The sequence below is a fragment of the Pieris brassicae genome, chromosome 11, assembly GCF_905147105.1.
Source record: "Pieris brassicae chromosome 11, ilPieBrab1.1, whole genome shotgun sequence".
Lineage (NCBI taxonomy): Eukaryota > Metazoa > Arthropoda > Insecta > Lepidoptera > Pieridae > Pieris > Pieris brassicae.
The window spans coordinates 7,373,283-7,396,409 of record NC_059675.1 but is presented as its reverse complement, the minus strand read 5'-3'; the positions used below and the strand labels follow the sequence as shown (position 1 = coordinate 7,396,409).

At 33.2% G+C, this 23,127-nt stretch overlaps 2 protein-coding genes across 3 annotated transcripts; both read right to left on the bottom strand.

The window, feature by feature from the left end:
- Positions 1 to 306: 306 nt before the first annotated feature.
- On the bottom strand, positions 307 to 15,442 carry LOC123716079 (nicotinate phosphoribosyltransferase). Of its 2 annotated transcripts, none has more exons than XM_045671618.1 (11): positions 15,216 to 15,442; positions 13,832 to 14,002; positions 13,509 to 13,635; positions 12,741 to 12,824; positions 11,386 to 11,513; positions 10,161 to 10,602; positions 8,709 to 8,974; positions 7,800 to 7,918; positions 3,800 to 3,961; positions 3,344 to 3,472; positions 307 to 2,512 (listed from the first exon to the last, which is right to left on the bottom strand). In XM_045671618.1, the coding sequence occupies exons 1-11, from the start codon at positions 15,283 to 15,285 to the stop codon at positions 2,435 to 2,437; spliced, it is 1,776 nt and encodes a 591-aa protein (XP_045527574.1). In that variant the 5' UTR covers positions 15,286 to 15,442; the 3' UTR covers positions 307 to 2,434. The 2 variants fall into 2 exon arrangements, with proteins under 2 accessions (XP_045527574.1, XP_045527575.1); XM_045671619.1 differs by having other exon boundaries at positions 10,290 to 10,602.
- Positions 15,443 to 16,583: 1,141 nt separating this feature from the next.
- Positions 16,584 to 18,971, bottom strand: LOC123716477 (zinc finger protein 25-like). Its single transcript, XM_045672240.1, has 5 exons — positions 18,799 to 18,971; positions 17,675 to 18,228; positions 17,218 to 17,413; positions 16,843 to 17,082; positions 16,584 to 16,748 (listed from the first exon to the last, which is right to left on the bottom strand). Exons 1-5 carry the CDS (start codon positions 18,922 to 18,924, stop codon positions 16,584 to 16,586), a joined length of 1,281 nt encoding a protein of 426 aa, XP_045528196.1. The 5' UTR covers positions 18,925 to 18,971.
- Between the last annotated feature and the right edge of the window lie 4,156 nt (positions 18,972 to 23,127).

Sequence of the window (23,127 nt, the reverse complement as noted above, 5' to 3'; positions counted from 1 at the left end):
TTTTTCGCACGACGGTAAAGCTACCGTATATAAGCATACAACGAAATACACCAAATAATCCAACCGCGGTGAAGGATTACTTCTTTATTATAATGCCTAAAATATACCTATAACGTTGTAAAAGGTAAAAAATAGTCTTAATAAAGCGAACAAGTATTTTTGACACTGTATGATGATAATTTTAAATGATTGATGACCTACTTATTTAGATTCGACTCATTGTAGTAAATATTCTTATTTTATTGTATAAATATTATATTTGTTTATTTGTATGACTAAAAAGTCGTAGAAGATTAAAATAAAAAATAGATTACAATAAAACTATTTATTGTGTAATATACATCACTACATGCTAGAAGCAAAAGCCATAAATATGTCAAATACTAAAACAATCACAAAATATGTGCTGAAACGCTGCATTTGAAGGCACCAATATATTGCTATTTCTAGTGATTATGTGACTTATCTGCTACTGCCTTAAAACTAATCTAAATAAATAATATGTCTGCAGATAAAACTCTTTACATCTCAATAATCTACCTGAAGTATAACAAGAACTATATGTATTTTTCATAAACATGCAATATTTTAAATAAGTAACATGTTTGTCTTATTCATTTATTTTTGTGTCTGATCAAAAAATTCACTCAATAGGTCTCGTAGTATTATGTTTATGAATAAGAGTTAGATAGAATGTTTTCGATAAAGAGTGTATACATAAATAAATATTATTTTTTTACAATGTAAATATATATAAAATATTTTCTGATATCTACAGAGCTCACATATTTTTGGGAGCCATTAATATTATATCATAAAAAAAATTCTTAGCAAAGTAAATAAAAGTTTAAAGTTTGATATAAAAAAAATTAAGAATTAACTAAAATTGTAAATTAATATTTTTTTATCTCTTCCTTCCTTCCTCTCCAAATCCAAAAAAAAACCATACCGGTTTAATTAAAAAGTTACTTTTATAATTCTTGCATACACATAATACAAGTAAACATATTTTCTACATATAATAGATTATATTTTACAATATTATTCAGAATCATCTAGTATATAAAAAATGATTTTGACAAAATAAAAATATAAATTGTTATAAATATATTAAAAACATAACAAATTATTACTACGACTTAATTAATAACATTAAAAATCCATTTATTAAGCACTAAAATACACATTTTCTTATACAGATTACTACAATATGTTCATTTTTACCTTATGTCCCTAAAACTTACAAAAAGCGAAAAGCTAGTATTCATCAAGAAAAAAGCAGAACATTAGATAATCTTAAATTTCACAATATGTTTCATCAATACTCTACATTTTAAGTGTCGCATAGAGACAGATTTTTGCAAGAATATAAAAAGAAACACGAAACGATGCCACATTACAAAAAAAAAATACTACACAGAGGCAGAATGAAAACCAGAGACAAAATTATATACAGTAAAGTTTACGCTTAGATATTGATCGTCACCAAATATCAATGATGGGATCCGGTTAACATTGAAGAATCAGTTATGGCGAAAATTATTATTTATACAATATTCATATTTTGATTCTGTCTCAAATAATAAATAATCCGTTTGACTCTCAAACAAAATGTCACAGTTTCGCAATGAAAAGTTTTAGCCTATTTCGCATAACGAATCCTTTTTCGTCTAAATTATCCCTGTTAACACATTCGCAGCAAAGGGGGAAAAATATTTCGTTACAAGTCTGTTCTAACTTTGTGCGCGTATTTTTAGTTCATATGTTGAGACACTACATGATTAAAAAACTTATTGAATTATTGTAAAAATATTATTATTTATTTGCGATTAAACTTTGATTCTTATTTGGTTAACTTGTATATCCTTAAATACAACTTATCGTAATTGCTACGAGTCGTTTTACAAAAAAGTTGTTTTCCTAGATCAATTAGGTAAATTATTCTCCATATTCGTTAATATATATTAATATGGCGTATCAAACCGTATTTTTGTTTAACTGAAAATCGATTTTTGTCGTCTATCGCTACCTTAAATGCAGTGTTTAGTTTCACAGGTCCCTAAGCATTATTAGTAAAATAGTTTAAAATGTACACGATTCCTAAATTTTACATACAAATTAATGCCAATATAAATTTGAATAAAATCACCAAAAAATATTTGTTTCTTTTTTACCTGAGAGTAAAATAATGAAATGTATAAAGAAATATTTAATTTAGTCTGTCTGTCTGTTTAAACTGTCAATCGGATATTTTAAATGTCACTTGTTACAGTAAACGTACATTAATATTTTATAACTGTCATCTGTAAGTTTCATATAGAAACCGAGACTATAAACGCCTACTTAGTAGATAAAATGTCTACTAATAACACAATTTAAAAAAAAGTTAACGTTTTAGTGTTTTATTCCGGTTGAATTTCGTTTTCGATGTACTTCAGGATAATTCGCCGATCGGTGCGTTTTGAAGCCACAAGTCGTGAATAAAATTGTAGAGGTCATCGCTTACTGCGACCTGAAAATAATAAATTCTCTAATAAATATTTATACATGACTATATATTGACAGGCAACTTTATTCACAGAAAATATAAGTGAAATTGAGTATTTAAAACTAATTTTTCCTTGAAAAAAATCCATTTATCATATTTTATTTTTCCAATGGCATAGCAATAAAAACTTTGGTTTTGGCCTTAGATATCTATATTTGTTTTCCGTTGCTTTTTTCTCACGACGTTTGCCTTCATCGTGATTATTAAATGCGCACAATCTCTGGGTTGAAAGGTGCACGCTTAAGCCAAGACTGTCTATGTTTTTGAAACTGTCACGTCTTATAGCCCAAGAGATGTACATGGGTTAGGTTAGGTTAGGCACAGAAGGCTTGCCTGAGTTCTCTGTGTTGAATGCCTAGTGCGACCCCCGGGGGACTTAATGCGGTGCCGGACGTCATTCATTCAGAATGAAAGTGTCCGGCATAGCAGGCGATATGGAGGGCTCAGGAGGAAATTTTAGTGGGTCGGGTTTCTCCCCTCTTATTAGCAGAGGGATAAGAGTTAACCATCCCCACAGTCCCCGCGATAGCGACTGCATGTGCTCGCGGGCCTGCAGTTGTGCATTTTTACCTCCTTCATAAAAAAAGGCACAGAAGGCTGACAAATAGGTATTTGTCTATAAAAAAATGATCAGATAGACGGATGCAATCTACGGCGAAGACCTATAAAGAGCTGTACGTCATTATTTACTTACTCTAACTAGTTTATTATTTATAATTAATAAATTACATAATTATTATGTAATGGTATTTTTAATTAAAGCTAATTTATTGATACTTTTGTAAAAATAAATACCTTATATGGCGTAGGATTCAAATTTCTCTTGATATCCTGACGTAGAGTTCTTAGCGAGGCCTGAACTCTTTCACGAACTTCGGACAGCGGCTTTGGTGCAGTGTTGATATGTCCGTCTTTCCAGTATATCTGAATTATTTCAGATACATATATACAAACAAAATTTTAGGGTCGCCGTAAATTAAAGGTCGCCAAGTTAAGTTTATCAGAAAATTGTAAGGAACTGCCATGTAAATGTATTTAATTTAAAATCGTATAAGATTTTCCCGTCATTATCCATAAAATTGACAGGTTCAGAGAAAACCATGTAATATATGAATAAATATATACTGTTGAGACTTAACTTATCCCTTATAAAAATCGTCACAATCACAGCGTAAACACAATTTGATAGAATGATCGTTTTATTTTCATAGTTGGTACCGGACGTGTACGTGATTGAAAAAAATAATTTACCTTATAAAGATGTTCGACTTTACTGGGTATAACGTAGGCCCTCTTGGATTCTTGGAAGGGATGACGACAGAGCACTTTCTGCCCGACCTCAGGTGCCGCTTCCGACGAACGTTGCAATAGATCTATCAGCGCATGACCATCCGCACCGAATAATCTATACGCCTGGAAATTAAGTTACATTAACTATGCTTGTAGAATTCTCAGACAAGTGAAAATCATTTGTCTTCAGTGTCAATAGATGATCCTGAGCTTAGAAATAAAGCACAGGTTACGGATAACTTGGCGAAATTGTGATGACCAGTAGAGAAGGCACGAGTCGCCAAGGCTGGCCTTAGCTCTTGTGTAAGTCGTATTACCTAAAATTAACGTTAATGCACTCACTGAAGGAAAATACAAAAAATATTGTATTTATTTCTTAAAACACATCACTTCTAATAATTTGTTTATTATAACAGTGTACAGCGTCCCAGTGGACTGTGAATTGTGTTTTTAAATTTATATGTAATACATGTCTGGAGACATACAGATAATATGATAGTTGTAGTGAATGTATTGGCATGCTAAACTAAATATAGGAGAGGGTGAGACCTAAGAACTTAACCCAACCCTACGGATCCCAAAGCCCTACAGATGTACCCTAACACATAAATAGTGAATATATAAATAAGTATAGGATGTCTGCACCAAGAGACCTAAGGGAACAGATGGAGCCCTACGGGTAGGATCAAAGGTTCAAGGTGGTGGGATTGTCTCAAAGCTCACCGCGATAAGTAAGGGCTTGAAGGAGTGTTCGCCACTTTGAGAGGAAGCGAGAAACGAATAATACAGCAATATTCAAACCTGATTTATAATTATAAAACAATACAAAATACTCCTATTCACGCATACATAATATTATTCTTGTGAGCTGCTGGTGTATCACGCACCTTCAATAGTTAAAATTTAGAACGTGAGCTGTGTCAGCAGTTCGTCAATGTTCAAATAATACATATTTAAAATTACTTTTGTGAGCTGTCAGTGTATCGCATCTTCAGCTATTAAAGTATGGAATAGCCACGTGACCCGTGTCAGCAGTTCGTCAATGTTCAAGTGAAATATGAATAAGCAAAAACCAGTATCGCTACAAATGCTTAAACATGGGCCTTAGAGTTTTATATCTGGTTCTTTATTTTTCTTCTCTGTGTCCTATACACGCCGTCAACTTTTTCGGTTTAAGGCATGCCTGTGTCCTCAAGATGTCTTCCTGCAATGTAGGAGCGTGTTAAATGCTCACACAGATGCACGTGAGAAAAGATGTAGAGCTTGATAATGCCGACAAAAAGATCAGCGATAGTATATGTCAAACATTTTTAATTATATAAATACAAGTCCTCCGCCGTTGTTACCGAAATGTGTAAGGTTTAGGTATGTTTTTCAAGGTTGCCCGTTCGAAGCCGGGATATGAATATGTAGGGGATTTTATCAGGCCTTCATCATATCAAAAACAAAAATTTAGCTCGAACGAAGGCTGGCAAAGGCTTGTAAAGCAGTCACTAGAACTGGTTCAACCTGAGCCTACCCAAAAAAAGATTATTTTAAGCGACTAACAACCACATTTGCTGAGACGAAGAGGAGGAGTTGAAACTGTAGTATTAAGTTTTTTTGATGATCTCCTATTTTTTTGAAGTATTTTAAGTTTTGCCACGCACCACCACTATATGGAACCAGCTGCTCACTGTAGTACAGTGGTACCTCGACATACGAGTTTAATTCGTTCCGCAACCTTGCTCGTATCTTGAATTACTCGTATCTCGAAGCAAATTTCCCGATACAAAACAATTGAACTACCATTAATCCGTTCCAACCTCCAAAATGTCACCCCAGTTATTTTTGTTACGTGGTTTTGAATAATAAAAACGTATTTATAAATATCAAATATTTATTGCACAAAAACAAAAAAGAGAATGTAAAGAAATAAATTAGATATCCTCACTGGTCTTTTTCGCTACATTTTTCTCGCTTTCACTTGTAGGCCGTTTAGAAAAAAACATGTCGAAGGAGGACCATGTTCCGGAAATGAGTTAGGCAAGTGTCATTAAAAAGGTCAGATGCAAGACCTGTTGCAACTTGTTCTGGGTGTTTTTTTTCTACGAACTGTGAAACTCTCTCCCACATTCCTAAGATCTCCTTTATCTCACTTGTACAAATAACCTCCTCCTCTGACTCCTCAAAATCAATTTCTTGCATAACCTCAGTATGCTGCTGTGACTGTAACTCCTCAGTCGTCAGTTCTACCGAACCGAACCGCTTGTATCTCGCTCTTAATAATTTCGCTCGTAACTAAAAGCAAAAAAATCACTCGCTCGTCGGCTCGTATCTCGAAAAACTCGTATGTTGGGGCACTCGTATGTCGAGGTACCACTGTATTTCCAATTCGACTAAGGATACAATACAAGCAAGAGCGTACCAGTTCTTAAAAGGTCGGCAACGCACTTGCGAGCATTCTGGCAATGTGAGTGGCGGCGGTATCACTTAACATTAAGTGATCCTCTTGCCCGTTGGAGTTCGTTTACTAATATATATTATGAGTATTAATTGTTTATTAATAGGGCTCAAAGGGGAAAGGTTTACAACATTGATATTAAATTATTTCTTTATTCTTTACATTTATCAAGAACACTTTGATGCATAATTAATAACTATACATTACTTTATTATTATATTGAAAAAGATAAGATAAAATAATGTAAATATACTTACATAAAATATTTCCGCTTAGCACAATCTTAAGCACATGTCATAAATAAAAATAAATAACCTTTCCGTAACATTTTATAGCTAATGTTTAAAATTTTCTATAGTACAAGTACTATTTTACTATAGAACATTTTAATACTTGTAGTGACTGGTCGTACTTGAATGCTGAACTATGCTGTATGTTAGTTATTTCGAATAAGTATTTGCGGGTTGTGTTCCCGAGAATATAAGTGCGTGCTCCTATTTCACCATGCCTCCTGCTGATATGACAAATCTTTGTTTTAAATTTATTTTATTATTATTAATTACTTAAGATGTCATGTGGAACATGGTGTAATAGTTGCAGCTCCGTAAAAACTTTGTGAAATACAAAAACTTCGCGATTAAAAAGAGTGGCGGAGAGTTTATTGCCAGTTCGTCTCTTCCGTTCTACGCCCTTGATATGAGAACTGGCAGTAAATGTAAAATTTACATTTTATATACAGTTCTGTTTTTGACGTTCATAAGTGTACATTGTGTTACATATATGAATAAATGACTGAATTTGAAATAAATTCTAACTAATATAAAAAAATAATTTAATGAAATATGTATATCGAATAAAGAAAGAATATTTGAGCAGTGTAAATCACCAAAAATAAAGAATTGTTTCATCGCTAGATGGCGTTGAATGTAACATAAAACGCGATATCGTTTTACGTCACATTTAGTATAATTAATATATATGCCGATCCACATAGACAACCAAAAGGTCCTGCGTTCGAATCTTAGGAATTTTTGAGAGTGATATACACTTGGTTGTGCGCGTCACTTATCAAAATTAAATATTTACAATACATATGAAAACAATAGGACATGAAATATAAAACAAGTTTTTGATTAAGGTAAAAATAAAATAAAATATAATAAATTATAAACATCAAATAATAATTATATATTATACACGTACATTATCAGGTGTCATTTCATTTCTATTTTGAACTATCAGTCAATCGCCTCGTCACCGTAACTTGCCAAGATTTATGGGGCAAAAAGTATTTTAGTCGGACAAGCGATACGCTTTTTTTAAAGTAATATGAAGCAAGGGTAAAATTTAAATTAATGTACGGATATGAACGACGTTCTTTTTATTTCAATAGTTTTAACTTTATGCCAGTTTCATAAATCGTGTCGTTTCATGTGCACGCAATCATGGTCAGCGAGAGACAACTTTAAAGTCTTTTTAAAATAGTATTTAGTACTCGCGTAAGTCAATAATTCTTACCTTTTTGTGACCGGGAATTGTTACTTTTCCGACATCTTGACTGAGCTTGATTCGTGGCTGTCCATTTATTTCTACCAACTTGTAGACACATCCTAAGGCTGGCTGACGCTGGCATGTAACTGATCAAGAAAGTATAATTTTGAAATTTATAAGTAACCTTTGAATTAAAAAAAACTATACATTTGCTTGAAAACGGTTAGCCCTCGGTCATTTGAAACATACTCATTTTTTAAGCGAGTTAATTACATTTACGGCGAGAATCGCTCGCTGGAATAGGTATCACCGCAAATAAAGCGTGATTAAACAATCATATTTCATTATGTACGAAAGGATCTGCCGTTCTTCTTGTTTCTACTTCATGGAATTTTCTCTTACCTATTCTCATTTGTTTTTTCACTATATCCAAATACCAGCAAGCATTTATAACCCTACATTAATGATTTTTATATTTGCCTTGAATTGCTGGGTGCTTAAATAAATTTTCATATTTCTAATAGTCATTAAAAGCACATTAAAAAATTACAATACATCTTTCCTAAACACCTAGTTTTCAATGCAAAAAGAAATTGCCGGGATTATAGGGAATCGTGTTCCTTCTTAATATCAGCATTCTAGAGGCGACACTTACATTATGTTCCTATACGACATAAATATACTCCACTGCTCGCATTTCTAAGTGCATTTCATAACTACACTAATCTTTTTACAACAGTAGACATCTTGAATTCACCTCGCAACTCTTTCAAAAAAGAGATCCTTAAAATACTATCAGATATTTAATGTTACTAAATCAAGCCTGCGTAGGCTTCAATTATAAATACACCCGCAATATTGATATTATAAAATTTTGTATTATAGTTAAGCAAGGTTTTCCTAAATAAATAGTGAAAAAAGTCTTTACATACATACCTAAATGTGTTCCGATGCCAAAACAGTCGATTGCATGACCTTGCTCATGAAGACTCAATATCGTGTCTTCGTTTATATCATTTGAGGCGACAATTGTCAGCTTAGCGAACCAGGGCAGGTCGAAAGTGTCAGCTATTTTCTTGAAGGTATCTCTCGCCAATACCGAGAGGTATGCCAAATCACCACTGTCAATTCGGATCCCTACAGCTGTATATCCGCACTCGTGTAATGCCAATGCAACGGCGCAAAAGTTCAGTAAACCGCTCCTATTAAAGAATATTATTAAAAACTACTTCAATTTGTTATCTATATGTGTATGGCTGGTTAAAAATACACAAAAACTGTGTCCAGCACACAGTTATTGTTGGGCCTATGTCATGTTTTTTAAGGCAATAGATTTTTTTTATATTGGTAACACGATATCCGCTATATCAAATCTATGGATTAATAGCAATGTTCTTATATTGCTTAGTGATAGTTTTTTAGGAAAACATTTAGTTTTTTTTTATAGAACAAACGAGCTAACTCACCTGATGTTAAGTGATACCGCCGCCCATGGACACTCTCAATGCCAGAGGGCTCGCGAGTGCGTTGCCGGAAAAGTATCCGTAGCAGTTAAACCTTATAATGTATATAAGATGATGTAATCATTAAAAATTCATCTTAAATCTTAAATCGTGATAAAATCGAATAAATTGTGCTACTTTATAGATGCTTGGAAAAACGTGCACCCAACAAAAAGTTGACAATTACCGTGCAATAAATATTCGTTTGTGGTATAAAACTTGATTAAAAGTCCTTGTACATAATTAATTTTATAAAAAAGCAATGATAACGTGTAAGTGGTGAAATTTTGAGGTAATGATAAGTTGTACAATGAATATGCAATTCTTGGCTAGTATAATTACTCGATATTAAAACAAAAATATTATTGATATGTGACTAATAATAAAATCATTATAATCTGTTATTGTATGTTTACATTTTTACAATGTAAGAATGATTGAACTATCTAATATACTCTATTATTCCGTGAATTATTAATACATTAAAATGAAACATTCAATATCATACTGACCTCACATCCATGAATATTTTGTTAATATATTTTGTATAAGTTTAGTGTAGGTCAATGTTATACAGAATGTATGTGCAATCCCTACAATGCAACTGTGCCCAATGATTCTGTCCGAAGGGGACGTGACGTCACACTGAAGCAAAAACCGGGTGCCTTTTTATTTACATCGAAGCGCTGTCTACGCACTTCTGACAACCCTGACCGTGTGCCATTTGAGATGTGTCATGCCCTCCGATGATAATGAAACTGTTCTGTCTTTAAGTAGAGTTGCAACCTTAGTCAAATAGCAAAGACAAGCCATTTAGATTGAAATAAAATGTAGAGGTGGCAACCCTACATAATGAGCGATAGGTCAATGTTGCATTCATGTTTACCTCAGTGTGCGTTCAACCGTGTATCCACATCTACTACGGATAGCCGGTGTAATACCATTGGATCCACAGTTGCTATTGTAGCCGGAATGCCCATTCATATGTTGTCTGTGCAAGCCATCAAAGCGGTACCTCTTCACGTCGTAGGTATCGACCAGCGCGAGGAAGCCCGAAGGAAACGCTAGTGCATACGATATCAAAGCCGCCAGCTCTCCGTCGCTCGCTTCTTCGGGAGACGCGTCCAATATTGGCGAGAGCCTGTTCCGCCAATCTAAAGCTTTCTCTAGAAGATTACATTTCTCTCGTGTTTCTGCGTGTTGTAATGTAACGCGTTGTATGTCATCAAGTGTACTGAATGACGTCACGTAGGAGTGTGCATGCGTCCCCTTTACGGGGATATTGAACATCTTGCCCGCTAAGACGTTGCTCGTACCATCGAAACCCCCTGAAAGTTGTATTTCAATTATGTCTAACTCTTGAATTGAATTCGACAATAAAAAAAATATTATGGAGGGCCTTTTTCACAAACTTAATTAAGAGTAAAGGTAAAAAAATTATAACGTGTTAATTGGTTAAAGGTCCTGGCTAATGGCGGTAGTGAGATGCCAATGTCACTTAAATAATTGCAGGACTGTTTATATGCCTTAGCGCCAAAAATCGATTTCTTTAATGTAAATCATCGTAGACTAATAAAATGAATTACATTTAGCACATATCCAATGTCAAGGGTTATTGTTGCGTGATTAGAACAAATTAATGAAACTATTCGAAACTTTTATGAATGGATAACTCATTCGATCGCGGTATAGAAGTTTAGAAACGGTGCCTGGCACCGCGAGGTTTAGTTTTACAGCAATGTAAGCCGCAGACAACGCTACACAATCAATAATACACAAAATTTTCTATGAGTAATTTTTTCCAATTATATTTAACAATCAATCTAATATATCTATAAAGGAAAATTATATAATAATTTCCCATAAATAATTACACTTAATTAGACTGTGATAGACGCATTTTATTCCAGTAGAAGAATAATATTTTGATCGCATTTCACAGTACGCGACTTTAGCACAATTATTTGTTAAATTTAAGATATTGTAAAATTGCAATTATTTACCCATATTTCTCTAAACAAATTTTTGTATTCTATAATACCAACTAATTCAGCTATGACGACATGAGCTCGAAAACTAGAGACAGTCAAAAGCTTACATATGATACTCACCAATATACGAGTATTTCGATGCTGAAAGTCCTCCATCTGGTCCCTGTGCCCTTCTCAGTCCAAATTCTAATAAAGAGATATGTTTGCCAGCAAACATTCTGTAGCGAGCTGCATTTGTAGCCATAAGACTGCAAAATATGTGCAGTACATGAAAAACGTTATCCTAAATGTCAATTAAACTAACCTTTTGGATAGTGTCCTCCAGAAATATTAATTAATATATGTAACACCTATACATATAACAAAACTGATCAAGCAATACTTGCTATGTATAAAATTATAGATAACTGGCGCGACCGCAGAGCAGAGAAAATAATAAACGGCTGAAATATTAATAGATAATAATAGAGTATTTCCGCTAACTTTTATTTTGTTCCTGTTGGAGTGTAGGCTCGGGCCATGGGGTTCAAGTGCATAGGCGCTATTTAAATATTTAAATTGGCACCTGGTAGATAGTACAGGTGACCCCAGAGCTGATGCTTTCTTCGCTCAACGAATAAGTATCGCAATATAGCGAGGAAATGCTGCCAGCGTTGAAGGTACACTGGGTTGATCCCAGCGTACCTGCAACGTGTAAGCGATATGAGACTGACAATATCTGTTTTAAAATATTTTTTCTTACTCTATTTAAGTTTGCCAGTAGAAAACAAGCTTCGACTTGGAAATTATAAAGAGTTGTACTAGGACTTTCTCGGTCACAGTAATCAAGGAATAATTTCCAATCCAAAACATTTACTACTATAATTAGACTGTATATACTATACTATGCCCCGTTCCAACTAAACTATGAAGTTATTAACCTACATTATATATGTTTTTAATTATACATCTTTTTTACAAAAAAATCCCCATATTTTTATTAAAGTTTAGCACAAAACATTATCACGTTACACAATCATAAAGAACTTAGCACTTATGTAGTAAATGAGGTATAACCTGCAGATAGTAATCAACTTGGCTAGCCACGCGTATCAGATATTGTTATCGAAACTTTATTTAGGGCGCTTTTCAGAATTCTTATATAAGCAATGACTGTTGTGATCGTATACATCGGAGGATTATAGTCTTCTTTACCAAGATTTTGACCTAGGTCCCACTTAGCATCTGTAGACGTATAAAGTAGTATTGGTAAAAACGTAAATCACGTAGTTAACATAAAGTAAACATTTCTTGTGATTTTTGTTGATTTTAGTTTCTGAATTTCGAACCTAATTGAACACCATAAGTAAAGTAATTTCAGTCGAAAACAACGCGCGACCTTAGCACAAAATTGTAATGCTGAAGGCTCTTTACTTAAAACATTTTCATATATGTTATCAGTCATGCCTAATTATAGATTGGCATATGTGGCTTACCTTGCGAAATTAACCAGGGTTAAAAGAGTTGTCTCTAACAACTGGGCGATTATCAGGGGGCCTTCAACTCTTAATAATGGGACTCTGAAAACAGGAATAATAGAAATTCGAGTAATTACAATTATGTTTGAATACGCACTACAAGGCCACTTTTATGGATTTTCGTTGATCCGTGAATTATTGTTTCGCTTGGAATCACTTTTGATTCTTGTGCGTTAACCATTAAGAACCAGAAGTGGCTATAATTTCATTAACATAAAAGGAAAATAATATCAATTGCTTGCAGTAAAAAATTAACATGTCTGTTTACAAAGCTAGGAAATTAATTATATAACTCAATACGTAACAGGCATAAATGTTTGAGTCATACATCAAGAAGTGCACAAGTTTATTTTTATTGCATGACGAGATCAATGCGACGTCTAATTTAATGTTGTTTATTTTTAATGACCGCACAAAGGGAAGTTTGTGTACCTATTACAACTTACAATTATTGGACTTAAGTCAAAACCATTGGTGTTACCATATTCTAGAATACTCATTAAATAATAAAATTTTGCTAACATTTTAAAGACCTGCCATATACAACCCATGCAGTAAAATGAGAGAACGTATAATGTAAAGCAAATATTTAGCAATGCTTATCACTGTCATAATTAATTTATTGGTCTTGTTAAGTCTATAAGGGTAATTATGATTGTAGATAAATCCTTCTGTTGAAAGTGTATGTCTGCAAAGAAGTGTAAAATATATACTACATTTACATACCTTGGAAATACAACAGACCCTTCTTCGATGGCACTTAAAATGATATCCTTACAGGTTAAATCTTTTAAGTAATCAAAAAATGCAGGCTCTATTGTTGATGGCAATGTTTGCCTCAAGTATTCTATATCTGTAAGATATGGATATTATAAATTGTTAATTAAAGCATGATGGAATAGGTTGATATGTTCAAATAATGTATAAACAGAATTTTTTTATTGCTATACAGAAATATTGAATTTCTTTTTACATTTTAGAAGATAATAATGGCTTTAGGTCCATAGATAAAATCCTCATAACTACTAAATAATATAAAAGCTACATACCACTGTCAGAATAATGAAAATTCTGTAAAAACTTTAGGCATTCTTCAAGACCAGCAAATATAGTAAATTCTCCTTGGAATGGGTTTGTGCGAAAAAATAGGTCAAAGACAGCAGCATCATTTACTTTACCAGATTTCCAATATGCATATGCCATTGTTATTTGATAAAGATCTAAAATAATTAATTTAGGTTTATAATAGTTTTATTTTATTTCAATGGTATTACAGCAGCCTGTTAAAATAATAATTTGTTGACTTACAGTAACATACAGTTTTGAAATATTAAGCCAATTGTTTCAAACTAGATATCTAGTAGGAAGATAGTACATCATTGGAAATGCTAATAATTTTTATAAAATTCTTGTGTCACAATGTTCATTCCCATACTCCTCCGAAACAGCTTGACTGATTATTATAATTTTTTAATGCATATTCAGTATGTCTGAGAATCGGCTACTATCTATGTTTCAAAGTGATAAAGGAATTTCACCCAAAGAATTTTTTTTTTATGATACAACATACTAAAATAAATACAACCCTTAATTGTCACCCCTCTACTATCAAACCCTATATTATATTTGTTAATTAAAAACTTATGACTTGTTATATAGAGAAATATTCACATAAAAATTAAAAAAAAAACTAAACAGTCTCTGGGGTAGCATAGCAAAATGTTCCATGTTGGTATGTACTAAAAAGGTAGGCAAAGTAAAACATTAAGGAGAAATGAACATCATGGTGACAGATAGTATCATATAAAAATATCAAATTACACAAATATAGGTAAAGACATTTTCATATAATACTATATATATATATCATATATTTCATATAATATATTTTAATATAAGTGAGAGTTTCAGGTATTTAAATAGAAGTTTGTTTGTAGATATGTGTATAGATTTGTTTTAATTAAATAAATTTCAACATTTCTCTCCGATAAACCAAATGAAACTAATCTTAAATATCATAAACAGTTGTGGTAAGCATACAGAAACACCTTGTTATAAACCACTATTTTGGTAAAATGAGATAAAAATAGGTTTGATAAGATAAAACTTTTGAGTTTTCTTTGTATGTAACTATAATCCTTAGCATAAATTATTAAGAGTAAAAAATATACATCTCAGTAAATAAAACTATTATGAAATATGAAGAAATACTTATCAAATCTATAAATATTCAAATAAGCTTTAGTTTTTTTGCCAGTAAATTCTTAAACTTCTTAGTCCATTATCTTACCAAGAAAACATTAACTATACAATTTGTTGAGGTCATTTGAGTTTACTTGATGTAACTTGTTTAAAACATTAGTGTCACGCAGTGCATATACATCTGCAAAAACTACAAACTATGGAAATTTAAATAAAAACTTCAAATCTTACCAGTAAGCAGAGGTTGAACGATTCCGTTTTGCCTTGCCATAGTTTTATCATCCCATGAAACTTTAGACATTCTCGTTGTGTACGGAAATTATTTATTTCTTATTAACGAAACAAGCGTGATTAATGTTCAATATCTGTCGAGCGACTAATAGATGAAACAACAAAAACATCGTGATCGTACGACCTTAGATAGCTACCCTTATCACCGCGCTAAACACTACTTGAATTGATAGCCGATAGAATACAATTTGTGACAATATACATGCCATCATTGTCAGTTGTCAGTACAAACTTGCACAATGGGACATGATTGATGATTTATATTTTTATTGTTTTGTTTAAAGATAATAAAGAATATATAAAAAAAGCTATGAGATTAACCGCTATAGTCGATGCGTTATGAACTGAAGCTTGGTTGGCAGTTCACACTTACAGGTCTTATGGAGGGGTGAAGTGATGTACGTCAGACTAGTAGAGGTAAATATCGATAACGGGATAGGCACGATCGATATCCTAAATTATGCTAGGTATTAGTAGGAATAATTTCTCGCTACCTGAACAAAATAGATTACAAATTATTTTTGAAAAATTAAGAAATATCCCTAGAAAAGATAAAAACGCACCTTTTCAGGGCCACATAGCGATCCATATAGTTTCTCAGTGATTACGTCAAAAAAAAACATTTTATCTTACAAATTAATTTCCCCATTTGAGTCATCTTCCTGAAGGTTAATTATGTTTGAGCGTTGATTGAGCGTCACCATTTAATATCTACAAAGCCACGTTAACAAATAATTTCTCAATTGTGAGAACTTGTTGTGTTAGAAAATAAATTTAATTGTGTAACGTAGCGTAAGTAACGTAATGAGTGTCATAACAAAAAATGTTATATTTATAGAAAAACAACAACCCTTACTCGAAACCAATCAGGAGTCAGAGTGCTAATGAAAGTCACGTTGACGCATCGGCTCCGCGTGCGCAGGTAGCTAAGTATCGATAACGGGATGCATTGCGTGCACATTCCTAAGGTCAGTTACATTTATTGCCCGACGACTCAGTTTAAAATGCGTCGACTATAGATGTTATTAGTAACATAGGGATTGATTGATAATGATTCAAGATTAAAGGTAGGGAAATGACAAATGTTAATGAAGTTAGATATAAACAAACTAGATTGCGTTGTATTGAAATAAGATTTTTGTATGGTGCAATTTTTTGATGCACTGATGTTTTATTGTATCTTGCGTAAGGTACACCGTTTTTGAGTATAATTATTCCCATGAGATCTTATCTATTTTATTTTTTTACGGGTACATATAAATACTTAGGTTAAATAAAATCTTTACTCTTAATTACATTATTTTATTCCTAGTTTTGTGACGAGTTGTCAGTTTTAGTCAGTAAAGCCAGTGGTCGATCTCTTCCTGGATGCTTATGTTCATAGTGGAGATGTATTCCTCTCCTTGTTACAAATTTTTCTATACAATATATACAGTGATATGGCTTAATACCTGTATGTTGATACATATGGTACTGAAAGAAAAATGTTATCGTTATATATGAATTCAAACTGATTAAAATATAGTAGCTATATTTCACTTAGAAATAAAACATCGATTTTACTCACTGTAAAATTTTCCTTTTGATTAAATGTATGGGAACAGATACGACACTTGTATTTGGAGTTATAATTAACGTCTTCGTCAACTATTACATTAGATTTTCCAATTTGTCGAGCTTCCCTTTCTTCGGGCTCCATCGGGTGCATCCTTATTTTGTGTGAATAACAGTTGCCCGAACTAGTAAAGCGCCTGTCACATTTTGGACATTTAAATGGTCGCGCTCCAGTGTGTTTGTTAGAATGAAACTGAAAAATTTATTCTTGTATTTTTATAAATTCTAAATAGGAGACATAGAATAAAAATTAGGTAGTGTTCCATTTGTTCTGAATAATGTCACATTAAAAAAATACATCTAATAAAATAAATATTAAATAGCATACTCGCAACTCTTGACGTCTTTTGAATCTTTTCTTGCACTCCGTGCATTGAAAAGGTTTTTCGTTACTATGTGAAATCATATGATTTTTCAAACAGTTCTTCGTAGAGTATGACCGTCCACAGTCGTTACAAGTAAATATACTTTTATTTGAACTATGCATTTCCATGTGTAATTTTAAATTCCGATCTGTTCTGAATCTAAACAAAAAATATTGGAAACTTACTTATGATAATAAAATTATGGGATTTTTGATTAAACAATTATGCAGAGAAATCTGAGGAACGCATATTTGTTAAGAAACTATTTCAGAGATTACCACAAAAGTTTGTATCAAATTGACTGCTCTAGTTAGTGCAGTAGTCTAGTTAGAGCACTAAGTTTTGCGCGATTGATATTATTATTATCCTATTATTTTGTTATTATCCTATTAGTTTATTTTGAACACATTTTTTACTTACGTTCTCTTACACGCAGGACAATACCGTGAATGTTTATGTTCCTTAAAATGCGCCAAGAAATCATTCTTTACATAAAATATTTTATCACAAATTGTACAAAGAAAGGTTTGGTCTGTACCAGGTGACGAATGTAACCAGGCGTGGTTCTTAAGAGCGAACTCCGTTAGAAATTTCCTACGACATAAATTGCAACCAAAAGGTTTTTCGTTTACTTCTTTTGGATCAGAGCTTGCCGCTTTACCCTTATTGCGAGTGAGTGTTACATTTTCTCCATCCGCTCCATGTAAGTACGTTATCTCCGCGAATTCTGGAGTTACATCTGTTGTCACCATCGTTGATATTTGCTTTTTGGTGCCTTGAAATGTTACGTTCGTTATTTGAGGCATCTGTGATTTTTTTGTTATTTCGATGTTTTTAAGCTGTTCATGAAACATGCTACCTTGTAAAAGAGTCTCTTGCGCCTCACGAGTTCTATCAATAAATTCACATACTTCTTGCAATTGTTTGCAACACTGGGTACAAATGATTTTTGGTAATTTATCATCTTCATCAACCTGAAAATCAAAATATGTTTTTTTTAAATATATGTATCTAATTAATTCAATTTATCTACAGCTATCTAAACTATAGTATGCGACAGGTGAAATATATTAAATTGTCTGATAACTAATGTTTATATTAGCACCAAAACTTGCACAGATTATTAGAACATAAACAATAGATAAGGTTTCTTGATTGAAAGCGGAGTTATTGCCATTTAGTAAAAGTGATAACTATATTGTAAGCGTGGAAGAATTATTTTGCGAGATTCTTCTTTATTTTAATTGATGAAGTCGTGGGCATAGGCCCGTTAACTCGTTCAATAGAAATGGCATGAACGCATTAAACATATTCCTATTGCTTCGCGAACGGTGCAGCGCAGGGATTTTCCTGTAGTATTTCTCGGTTTCGTTGCTAAGGCCTGTATATATATGTATAAGTATGTATTAGTAACCATAGTAACTAGACTTATTATTGATAATATCACCATATAATACCATGGTTAAATTTCACTTATTATTTTTATACTGATATTTTTATAAAAACGAAATTGAAATTATTAATCGAATTAGATCGATACGCACCTCTAGCAGCAAATACTTATTCAACTTGCTTTGGAGTTCCATAGAAGCTGTTTCTGCGCCGAATATCATTATCGAAGCTTCATGTTGTTTCGCACAAAGTCTGCAACGCTTTTCAAATGAATCCATTTAGACTTTCAATTATTACATGTATTCCAGATTTATTATGGCGTTCTGACGCGCTGCTTCCTTCGTTATGTGTAGTCGCGCATGCGCGTTGGGGTCGGTGCTATTGTCAATATTATGCTGGTAAAAAGTACTGCGCAAACTCTAACCTTTTACAAGATACAAAGCTACGGCGCAACGCCCATAATTCCTTGAAATTTTGTATGCTGTTAGGTTTATACTTTTTTAGACTTTGTTTAAATCAATGCTTCAAAAGCGTTCTTGTTACTAAGATTATATATCAAAAGTTATAACATCGAATTTATTGTAGTTATTGCATTGTTCTGTACGTCTGAAAGTCTGATGAAAGTAATTTTAAGTCAATATTAGGTACCTATTGCATAAGAATAAATTTGTGTTGTGGAGAATCGCGGGAAAAAAACTATGTATTTACATTCTGATTAGGTTATTATTTTTGATAAGGCGCATATAACACTCGCTCGTACGGTGAAGGAAAACATCGTGAGGAAACCATGTCTTAGATCCAAAAATCGACGGCGTGTGTCAGGCGCACGAGGCTAATCGAGGCTAATCAAGGTACTTGTCTATTAGAAAAAAACAAGTGATCCCTGGGTTCGATGCCCGACCACCAACGGACTTTCTAAGGAAAGCATCGTGACGGAACCTGCATGCATTAAACCCAAACGTCGACGGTATGTGTGTGTGTGACGCAGAAGCTTGATCACCTACTTGCTACTTTGAGAAATTATTGCCTATTTTTTTGCTTTATTCCGACGATAATGTAAAATTGTTTTCACATAAATATGTGAAATTAATTTTGGTAAATACCAATTGTGTGCTCTAAGATATTTTTGTATTGCCATTATGTATCCATTGTACCTTCAATGTTCCGAAAGGATTCTACTTCACAGCCGGAAAATCACCCCGAAACTTTAATGTGACCGACACCGTGCTTGACTATACTTCTTGTGTATTTATAATAGGTTGGGAAAAAGTTTCTTCGCATTTTTTAAGAAAATTCAGAACAGTTTTTATTATAGTTTATTTACATTTAACTAAAGTATGTAGGTACCATTTTGTTCGATAACTTTTTGCCATGTTGTAGGTAGGGACATGATCCCATGCTATAGAAACATGCCATAACATGCTATAGGGGCTTGTGATCAAAATACCGCGACAATTGGTTTTGGCAGTCTTCTCGTGATGTTAACCTGACACCACCTAAAGAATTCTGAAGAGACCGAAACAGGTGGAAATCTGAATGTGCAAGGTCAGGACTATGCGGCGGATGCATTAACACCTCCCAGCCAAGCTCTCTTAATTTTTTATAACGTCGTAATAAAGAATCACAAATGTTCATCACATTTCTTTCAGTAAGCTCGTGAGGTACCGAAATATCGAGCTTTTTTGTGTACCGTTTTTTTCAAATACGCCACAACTGTTTTGTGATTAATTCCCAGTTCTTCAGCTACTTCATATCTACTGATATGCCGATCTTGCTCCACTTTTTCAAAAATGGCATCCATTTTATCCGTAATAGGGCGGAGACCAGAGCGACGTGCATCTTTGACATCAAAATTTTCGCGGCTTGCGATGCATTTTTACCTTTTTTGTAGTAAAATTTTAAAATGTATCGAATTTCTTAATTAGATTCATCTTGACAGTACGAAAAATAGATTAAAGTCACACATTTTCCTAATTTGAATTTGGAGTTCTTGTGTGGAGTGAATCTTCTTTAAAATTTAAATTTTTAATAATACCAATACCAGCCAGATTTCTAGTTCATACATACTTTAATGCGAAAAGACTTATCCCTCAACCTAATAATTAAAAGCATTGTTTATTTTTTTTATAGAATGGGGGTCAAACGGACTGGTGGCTCACCTGATGTTGAGTGATATCGCCGCCAATGGACACTCGCAATGCCGGAAGGCTCGCGAGTGCGTTGCCGGCCCTTTAAGAATGGGTACGCTCTTTTCTTGATTGATTGAGTCGAATTATTTCCAGGACAAGACAAGACAAGATAACGCTTTCCATCGGAATTCACCATATTAATTCTGTTTCATCTGAAAATAACACTTTTTTCCATTCTCGGTAGGTATCATACTAGGGAATGCAATCCCGACTCGAGATCGTGAATTCGAGATCCCGCGGGATTGATATTTCTAATCTATTCCCGAAAATTTCGGGATCTCGTATAGTTAAAAAAAATTAATTCACATGACTGAATACGATGAAAACTGCATGTTTGTGATAGTGAGGTTAATTAAAATAGAATATTATTTGAAAGAAAACAAAAGCCTTTATCCTTTAATATTACTAACTAAACAACTAACAATTTTAGTTACATGAACATAATCAAAACAAAAGTAGGTATAGCTCAAGGAGATTAAAAAGTGATTGAAATTCGGGTGATTTTGAAAGTAACTTCTAAAAAAAGAGTATCTTCTAAAGTGTATCAAGAGTGCTATCTACTAACCGGCACCTAATGTCCATTACAATGTACCCTATCTAATGTGCAATGTCGCGTAAAGCGTCCCGAGCGGATGTGTGTAGAATCGCTGACCATTAAAGTCTTTTCGCATTAAAGTATGTATGAACTAGAAATCTGGCTGGTATTGGTATTATTAAAAATTTAAATTTTAAAGAAGATTCACTCCACACAAGAACTCCAAATTCAAATTAGGAAAATGTGTGACTTTAATCTATTTTTCGTACTGTCAAGATGAATCTAATTAAGAAATTCGATACATTTTAAAATTTTACTACAAAAAAGGTAAAAATGCATCGCAAGCCGCGAAAATTTTGATGTCAAAGATGCACGTCGCTCTGGTCTCCGCCCTATTACGGATAAAATGGATGCCATTTTTGAAAAAGTGGAGCAAGATCGGCATATCAGTAGATATGAAGTAGCTGAAGAACTGGGAATTAATCACAAAACAGTTGTGGCGTATTTGAAAAAAACGGTACACAAAAAAGCTCGATATTTCGGTACCTCACGAGCTTACTGAAAGAAATGTGATGAACATTTGTGATTCTTTATTACGACGTAATAAAAAATTAAGAGAGCTTGGCTGGGAGGTGTTAATGCATCCGCCGCATAGTCCTGACCTTGCACATTCAGATTTCCACCTGTTTCGGTCTCTTCAGAATTCTTTAGGTGGTGTCAGGTTAACATCACGAGAAGACTGCCAAAACCAATTGTCGCGGTATTTTGATCACAAGCCCCTATAGCATGTTATGGCATGTTTCTATAGCATGGGATCATGTCCCTACCTACAACATGGCAAAAAGTTATCGAACAAAATGGTACCTACATACTTTAGTTAAATGTAAATAAACTATAATAAAAACTGTTCTGAATTTTCTTAAAAAATGCGAAGAAACTTTTTCCCAACCTATTATAAATAAATACACAAGAAGTATAGTCAAGCACGGTGTCGGTCACATTAAAGTTTCGGGGTGATTTTCCGGCTGTGAAGTAGAATCCTTTCGGAACATTGAAGGTACAATGGATACATAATGGCAATACAAAAATATCTTAGAGCACACAATTCCCAACTCGGACGATCATTTACCTGTAACCTGGATATTTCAGCATGACAATGACCCTAAACACACGGCCAATATCGTCAAATGTTTTTAGCGAAAAGCGTGTATCCGTTTTAGACTGGCTAACAAATAGTCCGGATTAAAACCCGATAGAAAATTTTGGGTATATTGTTAAAAAGAAAGTCTCAAACAAACGTAACACCAGTCAAATATGGAATTCAATTCCCCTAGAAAAATTTATGAAATTGATTGAATAAATGCCAAGCTGTTGCAGTGCTGTTAATGAAAATAAGGGATGCTCCACTAAATATTTATAACTATTGGTAGGCTGTGGATAGTAGCTATTTCGTAAATATACTAATGACTAATATGTAAAAAGATATTGTTTTTAATACTTTTTTGGTGTTGTTTCTAATTAGTTGACCATTCATACCTTAATACTGGTTTAAATGTAAGATTGAAACTGGACTTGTGTAATGGGATTTATATTGTTTTTCTTATAAATGATAAACATATTGTTGTCCAATTTATTATTTAATTTAAAAATTAAAACGGTTGCGGTGAAGTATCTTACATAATGTCAAGGATCGTTGGTAGTATTTATACGACCACCACTGTTTATATTTTAGTACATAGTAATTAGAAGCGTGAACC